General features: G+C 37.5%; 3 protein-coding genes across 3 annotated transcripts; all 3 read right to left on the minus strand.

Moving 5' to 3' along the window:
* Nucleotides 1–28: 28 nt before the first annotated feature.
* LOC131298779 (uncharacterized) lies at nt 29–796 on the minus strand. The gene has a single exon (XM_058324250.1). It carries the CDS (start codon nt 794–796, stop codon nt 29–31), a length of 768 nt encoding a protein of 255 aa, XP_058180233.1.
* Nucleotides 797–3,614: 2,818 nt separating this feature from the next.
* On the minus strand, nt 3,615–4,385 carry LOC131335438 (MAPK kinase substrate protein At1g80180). Its single transcript, XM_058370774.1, has one exon. The coding sequence runs from the start codon at nt 4,292–4,294 to the stop codon at nt 3,833–3,835; it is 462 nt and encodes a 153-aa protein (XP_058226757.1). The 5' UTR covers nt 4,295–4,385; the 3' UTR covers nt 3,615–3,832.
* Nucleotides 4,386–6,271: 1,886 nt separating this feature from the next.
* Nucleotides 6,272–8,032, minus strand: LOC131335439 (uncharacterized). The gene is made up of 2 exons (XM_058370775.1): nt 7,656–8,032; nt 6,272–6,514 (listed from the first exon to the last, which is right to left on the minus strand). Exons 1-2 carry the CDS (start codon nt 8,024–8,026, stop codon nt 6,511–6,513), a joined length of 375 nt encoding a protein of 124 aa, XP_058226758.1. The 5' UTR covers nt 8,027–8,032; the 3' UTR covers nt 6,272–6,510.
* Between the last annotated feature and the right edge of the window lie 3,658 nt (nt 8,033–11,690).

Raw genomic sequence — 11,690 nt, forward strand, 5'->3', positions numbered from 1 at the left:
TTGCACAGAAGTATAACCTCACTACAATCTACATTTGTAGAAACAAAGAGAGAACAAAATTACGGGGTAGCATTTCCAAGGACTCTACTTGAGATATTCCATTGGCTACAAAACCTTTGATTCTCAAATGAGTTTGGGAAGTGCTTCCAAGTATAATACTTTCATCAAGATGAGCTAGCACTTCATTGGCACTTCTAGGCCTTCCCCCAAATATTATGGAATTCCTTTCGGTCCAGAGGAAATACACTCCTGCAGCAAAAGCTAATTTGAACAGCATGGAATGGAAACTTTTGCCTTGACAAAAACTAGTTGCCCAAGCCACTTCCATGTTCCAAGCCTCAACTCCCCGGTGAATCTGGAATCTATGTAAGATCACTTCCCAAATAGAGCTGGAAAAACCACACTCAAAAAACAAATGTTGCAAAGTCTCACCGCATTGGGAACACAAAACACAACCAGGTTCAATCTTCATGCCCCATTTGTGAAGCCTTTCCTTGGTTGTCAGCCGCTTCAAACATGCTAACCATAAAATAAAAGACCATTTAGAAACATTATTAGAAGACCAAACAAGAGAGGCCCATGGAGCCTTTGGATCTTTGTGTCTAATAGCCTCCCACATGTGTTTTGTAGTATAAGCACCAGTCGGAGAGATAGTCCACACCACTTCATAACATTTGTTCCTTTGAGGCTTCAAAGAGTCTGGAATTGAAAGCTGAATCTGTTGCATCAGATTGGAATGCAAAAGGGTATTACGATGATTGGTGATGTAAATTCCATGACAGGAAATGCTATACATCGCAGCAATCGATGCAATGTTGTGCTCTCTTCATTCAATACATATTGAAAACTGTTGTGAGTAGTGAATATTGCATCCTGCTGGTTTTGAAGTTCTAAATAGAAGAGAAATCAATCGTTTCGATTGGGAAAAAGAAAAAAAAAAAAAACAGTTTCTTTGGTAGTGTTTGGTTGAGAGTTTAGTTTAGTTTAGTTTTGGTAGTGGGTAGAGAGAGAAATAGAGTAATGATTGAAGATAGGGGTAATGATTGGAGAGAGATAGAGAGAGATGTGAAAGTAATAATTGGAGAAATAGGGTAATGATTGGAGAAAGAAGTAGGGTAATGATTGAAAACAAAACAAAAACTAAAACTAAGTTGAGAACCGAACAAAGCCTTTGGCATTTCGATTTCTAAAAGGACCATAATTGCAATCAACTCCTATACAAGAGACTTTTGATGTGAAAGGCTACCCTTCTTTTTGTCGAGATATGTTATTTGACATGGGTTTAGTACACCACAATATATATTAGGAGAAAAGTTCCTCTGAAATGACTATTTTTTTTGTATGTGATTTCAATTGGAGTATTTTTTATGTGATTTCTCATGCAATATAAAAAAAAAAGAAAAAGTCATCACGATCTTGTTTGACATGTAAAATTTCGTTTGACAGTCCGAGTCATTTGTGTCGTAGAACTCAATAGTTTATGCTTTGTTTGGATTGGAGTTTGAAATTTTTTTTGAAAAATGGTAGGGGTAATAAGTGAAGAGAGATAGAGAGAGAAATATTCAAAGTAGGGAGAATCTAAGCGAAATTTTTAAATTTTTTTTTTTGAATTATGAAGAGAACAAGAGATTAATTATTCAGGTAAAATATTAAATTACTCGAAGATCGTTACAGATTTGGAGGAATTATATTTGTCTCGTCAAAGATTGAACAATTTATACCCTTAGGAGTAATAAACTGTCAGAGTTTGACCACCTTTTACTCTAGGTATATGGCCCAATCAAATGTACTATATCATAAAATAAGACAGCAATGAAGTCTATTTTAAGTCCAGAAATGTTAAACACACAGCAAAAGTGCACAGATTTTGTGCACAGATTTTTTGTGAGACCTATTACGGGTCCCATACAAATAATCCAAGCCGCTTATTAAATGTAAAATATTTTTTCAAGGGTCTTCGCAAAAAATCAGCTTAATCCAACACCTATAAGTGCTCGATTCAATAATCTAACTTTTCATTATCCTAAAATTCGAATGAAAAGTTAAATGATTGAATCGAGCACCTATGAGTATCGAATTGAGCTGATTTTTCGCGAGAGCTCTTGAAAAAATGTTTTACATTTAATGAACGGCTCGGATTATTTGTGTGGAACCCGTAGTGGGCCCCATAAAAAATCTGTGCACAAAATCTGTGCACTTTTGCTGTGTGTGTAGCATTGCTGTTTTAAGGTTGATCTTGGACGAAGCCGAGCCGATACAATAGACGGACATTCCATTATCAGAAGTAGATGGCAAGTACGTGTCATCCATCAGGTGAGCTACTTCCAGTCCTAGACATTCGTGAATTTCTAAGGACTCACGATGGGAACAAAGAAGATGAGGAAATCAGTAAGTTTGTAGTTGTTCGTTTGATTGATACGCAAATAAAGTCATGATCCGAAGGCAAATGATCGGCTAATTTTAACTAATTTTCCATGTTATCCCCTTGGTTTTCACTTTTCCCAAAGAACATATTCCTTTCCTGTTACTTCCATTTTTGGTAAAAAGTTTAATGGCCTAGGAAACAACCTTTGTAAAAACAAACAGAACTAAAGTGGATTCTGTCCCCATCCATTGTCCAATCCGGCAACTACATTGGCATAACTACGAGACTATGAGTATTAGTATGAAACGGTGACACATATGGTAATGGTACGCTCACGTGGTGCCACCGATTCATTCGAGTAGTTATTCAATACTTTCGAGGCAGGCCGGTCTACCACAACATATATAAGATCCATGTAGAGAATTCTACCGATACCTCAAAAAGAACTGAATAATTTTGTGATGCATTCATGTTCGGATGTGTGTTTGAGGCGGTCTTGAAGTCGAGCTATCATTTCTTAGTAGTCAATCGATTCAGCTTCAAAGCCCGTCCCAATCAGTCACAATCCAAAAAAAATGAGTAAATAGTGACACCACGTAAGTGGACCACGGGAGAGGGATTCAGCTCTCGCCCAATTATATATGGTCTTTTTGTTTGTATTTACGGGTCATGTAGGATCCACTTAAATTATTCGAACCATTCACATTGTAGACGGTAGAGCATGGCATTATGAGTCATCATTTCAAAAGTCGTCTTCATCCAATGTGTATTTAATCTCTAATTAGAACAAATTAACTTGAAACAATTTGGTTCATATCTAGTGGGCCTAAAATACCATTTCTATAGAAAAACTCTGCTCCGATCAGGAATCAAAACAAATTCGGTCAAGACGATTCTTGATAAGGTTACTCGTATCGCCAAGTTCTAAAAGTCAGCCTTACAGTTACATGAGCCGCAAATAAGAAAAAGTTGAAAAACAGGGAGAAATGATCCCAATCAAGACTATGAATTAATATATGCACATAACATAATTAAAATTCACCCACCAAAACCGAAAAAAACGCAAAACAAAAACAAAGCCGATGAGGGATAACAAAAGGCGGCGATTGTTTTTTTATCAATTGCAGATGCTGTTGTATGGCTTGCTCAATTATTTGTAGATGCCGTACGATGAATATTAATGAATTGATTTGATCTTCCGATTGACAAAAAAAAAAAAATTTTAAAAAAGATGACGGAAAACAAGGACTGAAAAACAACAAAAACAGAGGATCGTTTTTATTTTTCTCTCTCCTTTTGGTGTTCCACAAAATTCCCAAATACTTATTGAGATGAACTTCAAAATACTCCTATAGCCTATACTATTCGCCAGTATTTCATATACCCTTTAACGCTCAAAGACGACGAACCCATCACAATACACGTCATCCAATGAATGTTCACCTCCGACAACATCTCCGGCCACATCTATCCTACTCTACGCTTACCGGATTTGGGTCGGCGACGATTTTCCTTCTTACGGGAAAACCCGCAAAACCCGCAAGCAGAAACTCTCGGGGACGGCGGGTCGAGCGCAGGAGATAAGACCAGAACCCTCCGGGTGGTCAATGCCCGCCCACTGCCGCTTGATCTGCTCCGTTCGACGCTGCCGTTCGATCTGCTCCGCTCGATGCTGCCGTTCGATCTGCTCCTTTGGACGGTGCTGATCGATCTGCTCCGCTCGATGGTGGTGATCATCGACCTGCTCCGTCGGATGGTGCTGGTTGATCCGACGGCTATCGCAGGATTCTCCTCTTCCTGAGGTTTGTTTTCTCCTTCTGCTTTCTGGTTCAATTGATCACTCAATTCGTTGAGGAACTTGTCGTCCCATACCGTTCCAGATGAGCCCTGCCTCCTGAACGAGGTTACGGATCTCTGTAATCTAGTCATCGCCCTCTCCCTCTCCCTCTAGAACTCTCTCTTTGAATTTTTGAGTGCAAAATATCGAAGTTGATGTGTGTATTGTATTTATAGAGAGAGAGAGAGATGGTGGTTGGTTATTGAAGTCATAGGACGGCTAGTCAGTAGTATTCGCATTTTATTTTTTGGGTAAATTTTATTTTTTTGGGTAAAGCCACCCGGATGCTGGGGGGCTGCTGTTCCCGAATTCGGGCCCACTCCGGTTTTGCTCCGATGATCGGAAGCGTTCACTTCGTAGAGCTCGTTGAGTAGAACAACTATGCAAAAAATCAATTTAATTGGATATCATTAAGTGTCTGATCGGAACCCATATAACTCTCGGTCCATGGGTTACAGTAGATTTGATCCAGTGTTTCGGATCCATTCTTTTCAAGATAAAAAGGTTCTGATCAAGCACTTAATAATATCCAATTAAGCTGATTTTTTGCATAGTTGTTCTACTCGACGAGCTCTACGAAGTGAACGTTTTCGATCATCGGATCGAGACCGGAGTGGGCCTCGAATTCGGGGACAGCAGCCCCCAGTGTCCAAAGCCACCCCGAGGTTTCTGCAAATTATAGATTGTCCTCTTGCGTTTGAGAACATTTACAAATTACCCTCTGTTTCATGACGAATTATCCGTAATGTAGCCGCTAAGAAATGAGACAGAATCTGTTTAATATCATCAAATCATAATTACAATGGACCATACTATTTTTTTCTTTCATACGATTTTTAAAATAATAAAAAAAAAAACTTGGACAAACGGGCCTGATGTTTTCTTCCTACCCTTGCATTGGTTTGGTAAGCATTTGACATAATTTGCCTTTTCAAAACTACTAGTAAATCTCAATAAATATCAAAGCACTAGCTAATAGTAGTAGCTATAACTCGTTCCTAAAGGCATTGTTGCAATGTTTGACTTCGAGAAACAGAAACTCAATAATTACGATGGCCCGTTTCGGAACTAAAAAAAAGGTAATTATTTTTTAAAAAGGTAATTTTAAGCTCAAAAATAATGTATTTACGCAAATAATTTTTCTAGTAATATGAATCTTGTTTGATAGATCTTATCGAGATCTTTTATATGGTGCAAAAAAAAATATTTATTTTTTATTTACATTATTTTTTATTTTTAAAAAATAAAATAAGTACTTATTTTTTCTTGAAAGTGTTCTGAAACGGGACAATTTTTTGTGTGTCAAAATATTATGTATCAACGAATTTTTCTATTAGGGGCAGTGAAGTTGTACATTCAGAGCCCAAAAAACTGCTTTTTAGGTCTTTCTAAAAAATTTCAAACCCTGGCAGTCAATAGCTCTTTCCCTCCTTCCCCTCCCTCCGGCCACGGGAGGGGAGAGATCCTTCCCCAGCATTCATTGGAAACTTTTAAGCCAAATTGTTTTCTGGCGACGTTCTGGGGCTTCGGTTTCAGTGATTACGGATAAAATGTTGTCCACCACCGTTCTCAGCCTCCATCTTCTTAGATCTGTGACTTGACGCCGTCTACCGCGTTAGCTAGGCAACCACGTCCCAACGATGTGTTCCTATTTTGTGAAGCAGAGGTGGTGGTTACGAGTCTATCAAGATAGTTGCGAAAAAGTAGCAGCGGATATATCGGCGGTATTTCTTTTATTTTGTTATTTGTTTTAATAGTGTCATCTCTTTGGTTGGGGGGTGGGGGGAGTTGTTTGTCCTCCTGCAGGGATTTTGTCCTCCATTAGAGGGTTTTTTCTCATTCTGTAGGGCAGCGCATCTATGCGCTTGTACATTATTTCTATTGGAATGTCCGATTCATGGACTCCCAACATTTTTTATGGGAATCTTTTGATGAATACTACCTCTTAAAATTTTTGGGAAAAAAAAAAAACAAATTTTACTATTACCCAAACCAAGAACTCTTTTAGAAAATCCCAACCTGTAACGCCCCGAAAATTCGGAGACATTAATAAAATATTTAAAAGATTATTTTCACAAAAGAAATTTATAAATTTACTACGTCACTAGTTCAAAAGCATATGTCATTATATTACAATCGTTTTGAATAAATCAACATATTACAATTTCCAAATAAACTTATAAGCTTCCAAAATAAAGTTGACTTAAATTAATCAGAGCGACTATGCACACGGAAACCAAGGTTTTTAGCTTCTTTCTCAATAGGATTGAACTCGATCGAATCGTACGACACTTCTGCTCCGTCTTCGCTACCTGGCATTCGAGTTACCAGGGCAACATAGTACCGTGAGCAATGACACTCAATAGCCAAAACCCACCCGAACCCATAACTTACAAGCAAAAGGAATATACTTGATACGCATCAAAAATAACATACAAAGAGAACAATCAACTTTTCTTTCATTACTATCCTTTAACATAAGTGAATTCTAGAGATCTTCCCCACAAGATCCTTTCCTCCCATACCACTAACTCCGCCCGTTTCATGGGACAACCCACCTCTTGCTTGTCCTACACCGGGGTCTTAGGCGAATATGTTTCACTTAGACCATAACAAGGGGTTAAGTTACCCATGACGTAACCGTCTGTTAGGGTCGCACACAACACATCATACGCTGGGTCTCGGTTAGCACCCTGGGCCCTACCTGGTCACCCATTTCAACATCATAGTACTTTCAAGATCACAATGGCCCTAACTGGTCACCATTTGATCACTGGTCACCCATTTCAAAATTTCACAACACACACTCTCTCCACACATTATCAGATTTTCATTAACTTAACAACGTCTATCAGTTCTCTCATCGTAAACCACCCCGGGAACCTATTTATCCAATCTATCAGTACAACAACATTTCACACAATCCACATTTTCACAATACAGGCTAACATGCTAATAATGTTTAATCGAGCGATAAAATAAATTTTACTATAGAACTAATCATGCCACAAAAACAATCATGCGATACAACTAATAACGCCATGAAAAAATAATAATCATGCGATAAAATCAATAATGCCATGAAAATAATGATACGATAAAATTAATTACTCGGTACACTACCATGTGATAAAGTAAATCATTTGGTACACTAATCATGCAATAACTAATCATGCAATAAAATTTAGATTGAACCGAAACTAATTAACTTTGAGGGCTAACATTATTAGACTTTAATACTCAAGGGTTGGATTTATAAGCTAAACAAACTCGGGGGATCGAACTGTAATTAATCCAAGAAATTTCAAAAATCCAGTGGCTGTGTTACGTCGGAAAAGCCAGGGGGTCCGGCCGGACTCGACCGGCGACATCGGATTCGAATACCATTATATCGAAAAGCTAAAATCAATAGAGACACGCGATATATACTTAGGGAGGTGAGTTCCAAACTACCTTTCGTCCGGCATAACGGGGTTTGGAAAGAGACGGCGGCGGTTCGGAGCTCGGGCGGTGGTGATGGTGAGCACGGCAGTGGAGATGGCTCCAGTGGTGGTGATGGCCGGCTGGTGGTGGGTTGCTCGGTGGTGGGAGGTGCTGATCGGTGGTGGTGGTGATGATGAGAGCTTGGTGGTGATGGTGAGAGGACGAGCGGCGCCGGTTGGAGGATCGGCGGATGGAGCTCGGCTGGGAATGAGCTCGGCTGAGGGTAAGCACGGCAGTGGAGTATTCCGGTGGTGGAGGATGGAGGTGTCTTCTTCTTCCTCTCTCTCTCTCTCTCTCTCTCTCTCTCTCTCCCAATCTCTCGCCCTCTCTCTGCCGTGCATATTGATGCTGGGAACAAGAAATGGAAAAAGAAGGGAATATAATGGGTTTTGGATTTTTGGAGGGAGGATAATATCCTTCGGGTAAAAACGAGTTGTCGAATTTTGATTGGAGGATGGGGAAATTTTATTTTATTTTTTCTATTTTTTTTTCTTGTCTCAGCCGAAAGTACGAAATGGAAAAAGGGAGAAGAATTGGGTTTGGGTTGGAAAAATGATCCGGTGCAACACATGCACATTAGAAAAATTATTCACCGGATATGCGCGCGTGCACAATCGATTACGAAAATAAAATTGGTGTGACAACGTAAATAATTTTTCCCATTAAATAAACTAACGAGCAAAAATAATATTTTTGTTTTGATGATTATTATTATTTATTAAAAATACCGGGTCTTTACACAACCAATCTGCAAACAACCGTCTATAAATGTATTGCAAATAACTTCTCACAAACTGAACACCAATAAGTGAAATGTTATTAATAGGAGTATATTTTTGGACTTTCTAAAAGTCAAATACTTAATTTTATCCTAACGGAATCCCAGTAATTAAGAGATATGTCTTTGGTAAATTTAAATTTTCTCCAATCAAAGTACAATTGACTCTTCTCGCATAATGAATATCAATCGATAAAATGTCGCAGATATTGTATTTTTAAACTTTCGACGAATTAGTCGTCGAATACCTTAATTTATCTATTAAAAAGATTATAGTAGTGGAAGAGACTTCACAGCGGATTTGGGATTTAGTATACCCCCAGCGGGTTTTCTAAGTCATATATTATATTACTGTATTAAATTTCGCATTAACCAAGTTCGATAAGGAGTTTCAACGTTATCTTTCCAGGATTAGACTATAGTAGGTTTTTTCATGAAGCAAATCGAAATACGCATATCTTGACGGAAGTCCCTATAATCAAACAACACCTACAAATATACCGGGTATCTGAAATAAATGTAAATAATATAGAGTGGACAATAGATCGAGGAATTCTCAAATTTATGTACCAAACTTTGAAAACCTATAATAACAAAGTAGTATATGCCACCTTACACTTCTAAACACTGCAATGTTAAGGAATGTGGCTTGGTTGGTATCGGACAGTTTCTTTAAGGGAGCATCGTCGAAAGTGGAACTACCGTGACAGTTATTCATCGACAAGTTGCATGTGTTGTTTTGACATCTAATCGTCTGTTCAATCTATAGTTGGTTTAACCTTCATGTTGATTTGTATCTGTTATTTATCTTACTCGTGTGTGATAGATCGTTTAACAGTTGTATTAGATATACGCGGTAGGTTGTAATACTTCATAGTATTAATGAATTTCTTATTGTTCCATCCTTCGTCACCAACAAAAAGAAGAAGATGGAGGATGGGACCAATTAAAAAAAACGAATGTGGCATTGGTGACAGTCGTTCACCAAGTCAATATTCGACATTCAGACATCCTTCTTTTCTCTTTTTTTTAAAAGCAAATTATCTGTTGCATGTTAGATATGTTGCAGAGCAAAAGCTGGCTTTGTTTGGTGCGGATTTTGACGGATGTTTTTGGAACAATGAGCGAAGAAATAAAAGTAGTAATTGGTGATAAAATTTATAAGAAACCGCGCAGAGAGAGAGAGAGGGGGGTTGGTTTTAGTTAGAGACCCCAAACCAAACATAGTCACGTGTGCACATCTCTCTCTTTTTTATGAACGACAGATTTTAGAGACCTCAAACTGAACACAGTCACAGGTGCATATCTCTCTCTTTTTTGAACAACACGTACATTAGTATCTCAATAGCCATCTTGAATTTGTATCGATAAAAAACATGACGGCAAAAAACTACTGTATTTAGTATAAGCGATCCTGAATCTCCAAAGATACTTATTGTTCATGTTTTTAGATATTTATTTGTTTATACAATCGCGAGATGGAGTAATAATTGTCATATTTTAATTTGAAACTTTGAATTCAAAATCTGAAAGTCAAACTGTAATACGAGTCTAGTAGAATAAAGTTTCTCTTATTTATAGTTTTATACTATAATTTAGCAGGACTGTCCACACGGACATTTAATACACAGATTGTGCATAGATTTTTTTTTGTGAGGCCCACCACGGGTCCCACAAAAACTATCCAAGTCGTTCATTAAATGTAAAACACTTTTTCAGAGGACATTGAGAAAAATCAGCTCAATCCGATACTTATAGATGCTCGATCTAATCATTTAACTTTTTATTGTCCTGAAATCTCAATAAAAAGTTAGATGATTGGATCGAGACCTTAACTGTATCGGATTGAGCTGATTTTTTACAAAAAACCCTTGAAAAAGTGTTTTACATTTAATGAACGGTTCGAATCATTATGTGGACCCATAATGTGCCCCATAAAAAAATATGTGCACAGTCTGTGCATTTTTGTCTGTGTAGATAGCAGCTTCCATAATTTAGTTGGATGACATAATCAGAGAAATAAGGACCACAAGTCACGGTATCGGTTACGCAGTAAGATTTTATTTTGAAAAAAATATTCCTTAAATAGGATAATTTACTAATGGGCAAATTTCACTGACCTCCCCTGAGGTTTCTGACACGAACAGAAACCTCCCCTGAGGTTTCTGAAATGACACTGCCCTCCCCTCCTTTACCCGACAATACCAAGGGACCCCCCTGCCGTTAACTTTCCGTTAGAAAATGGATGGAAAAGGTGATGTTGTACTATACTTTTTACAATACCTATACTACTCTCATCAGACTCTTTACCCCTCTCATTTATAAAATATAAAATACAAACATTTCTACACTTTGCGCTCATTTCACTTTGAGATTTTGTCATTATTTAAAAGGATTCATATTTGTTCATTTTCTGTCAAACTCTTGTGAATTATTGGTTCGTCTTGATAAGAGGAATTGAAAAAAGTAAAAAATTAAGACTTTTACCAAATATTTTGAGAAATTCAATATTTTGGGTAAAAGTAATAAATTTATACTCTTTTGATTCCTCTCGTTGAGACAAACCAATAATCCACAAAAATTTAACGCAAAACTAGCAAATACGAAAAAAAATTCAAATATGAACAAAATCAAAAAGCCTAAAAAGCCCCACAAACAAGCCCGCACGAAAAAAAAATTTGTGGGTTTGTTTGTGGGTTGTATCGCTTTGTGGATGGCTCTTAGGGTAGTTAGCGAGCGGATTGAGTGTCGATTGGGGTATGTTTTGTTCGAGCGGATTGAGTGTCAATTAATTAAAATTTCTTCGCCTTTAAAAAAAAAAATTGTTTTTGCATTAACAACACCCTTTTATTTTTTATTTTTTATTTTTTTTTTCAGGCTGAAAGAAATTTTGTAGGATTTTGCAAATAAAGTAAACTGAAGGAGAATCTATTTAACGAGAGGGGCTTGCCGCGTCCTGCACGGAGCGTCATGGCGAAGAAGATAACTTAATCCTACCATTAAAAGGGATGGCCCAAACTTAACGGATTGTTTCTAAAGCAACAAAATCTGCACATTCCTTATGTTAGAAAAATATTGATCCGATTGGATCATTTAATAAGAAATCAGTCGTTTTCAGAAAGATTTGATTAGCTTATATATAGCTTTGAACAAGAAATTTTTTCCTATCTCAGTTTGTTTTAACATGCTTTTGTATGTCTCTATAATGAGCGTCCCGCCCGTTTACT

The sequence above is a fragment of the Rhododendron vialii genome, chromosome 8a, assembly GCF_030253575.1.
Source record: "Rhododendron vialii isolate Sample 1 chromosome 8a, ASM3025357v1".
Lineage (NCBI taxonomy): Eukaryota > Viridiplantae > Streptophyta > Magnoliopsida > Ericales > Ericaceae > Rhododendron > Rhododendron vialii.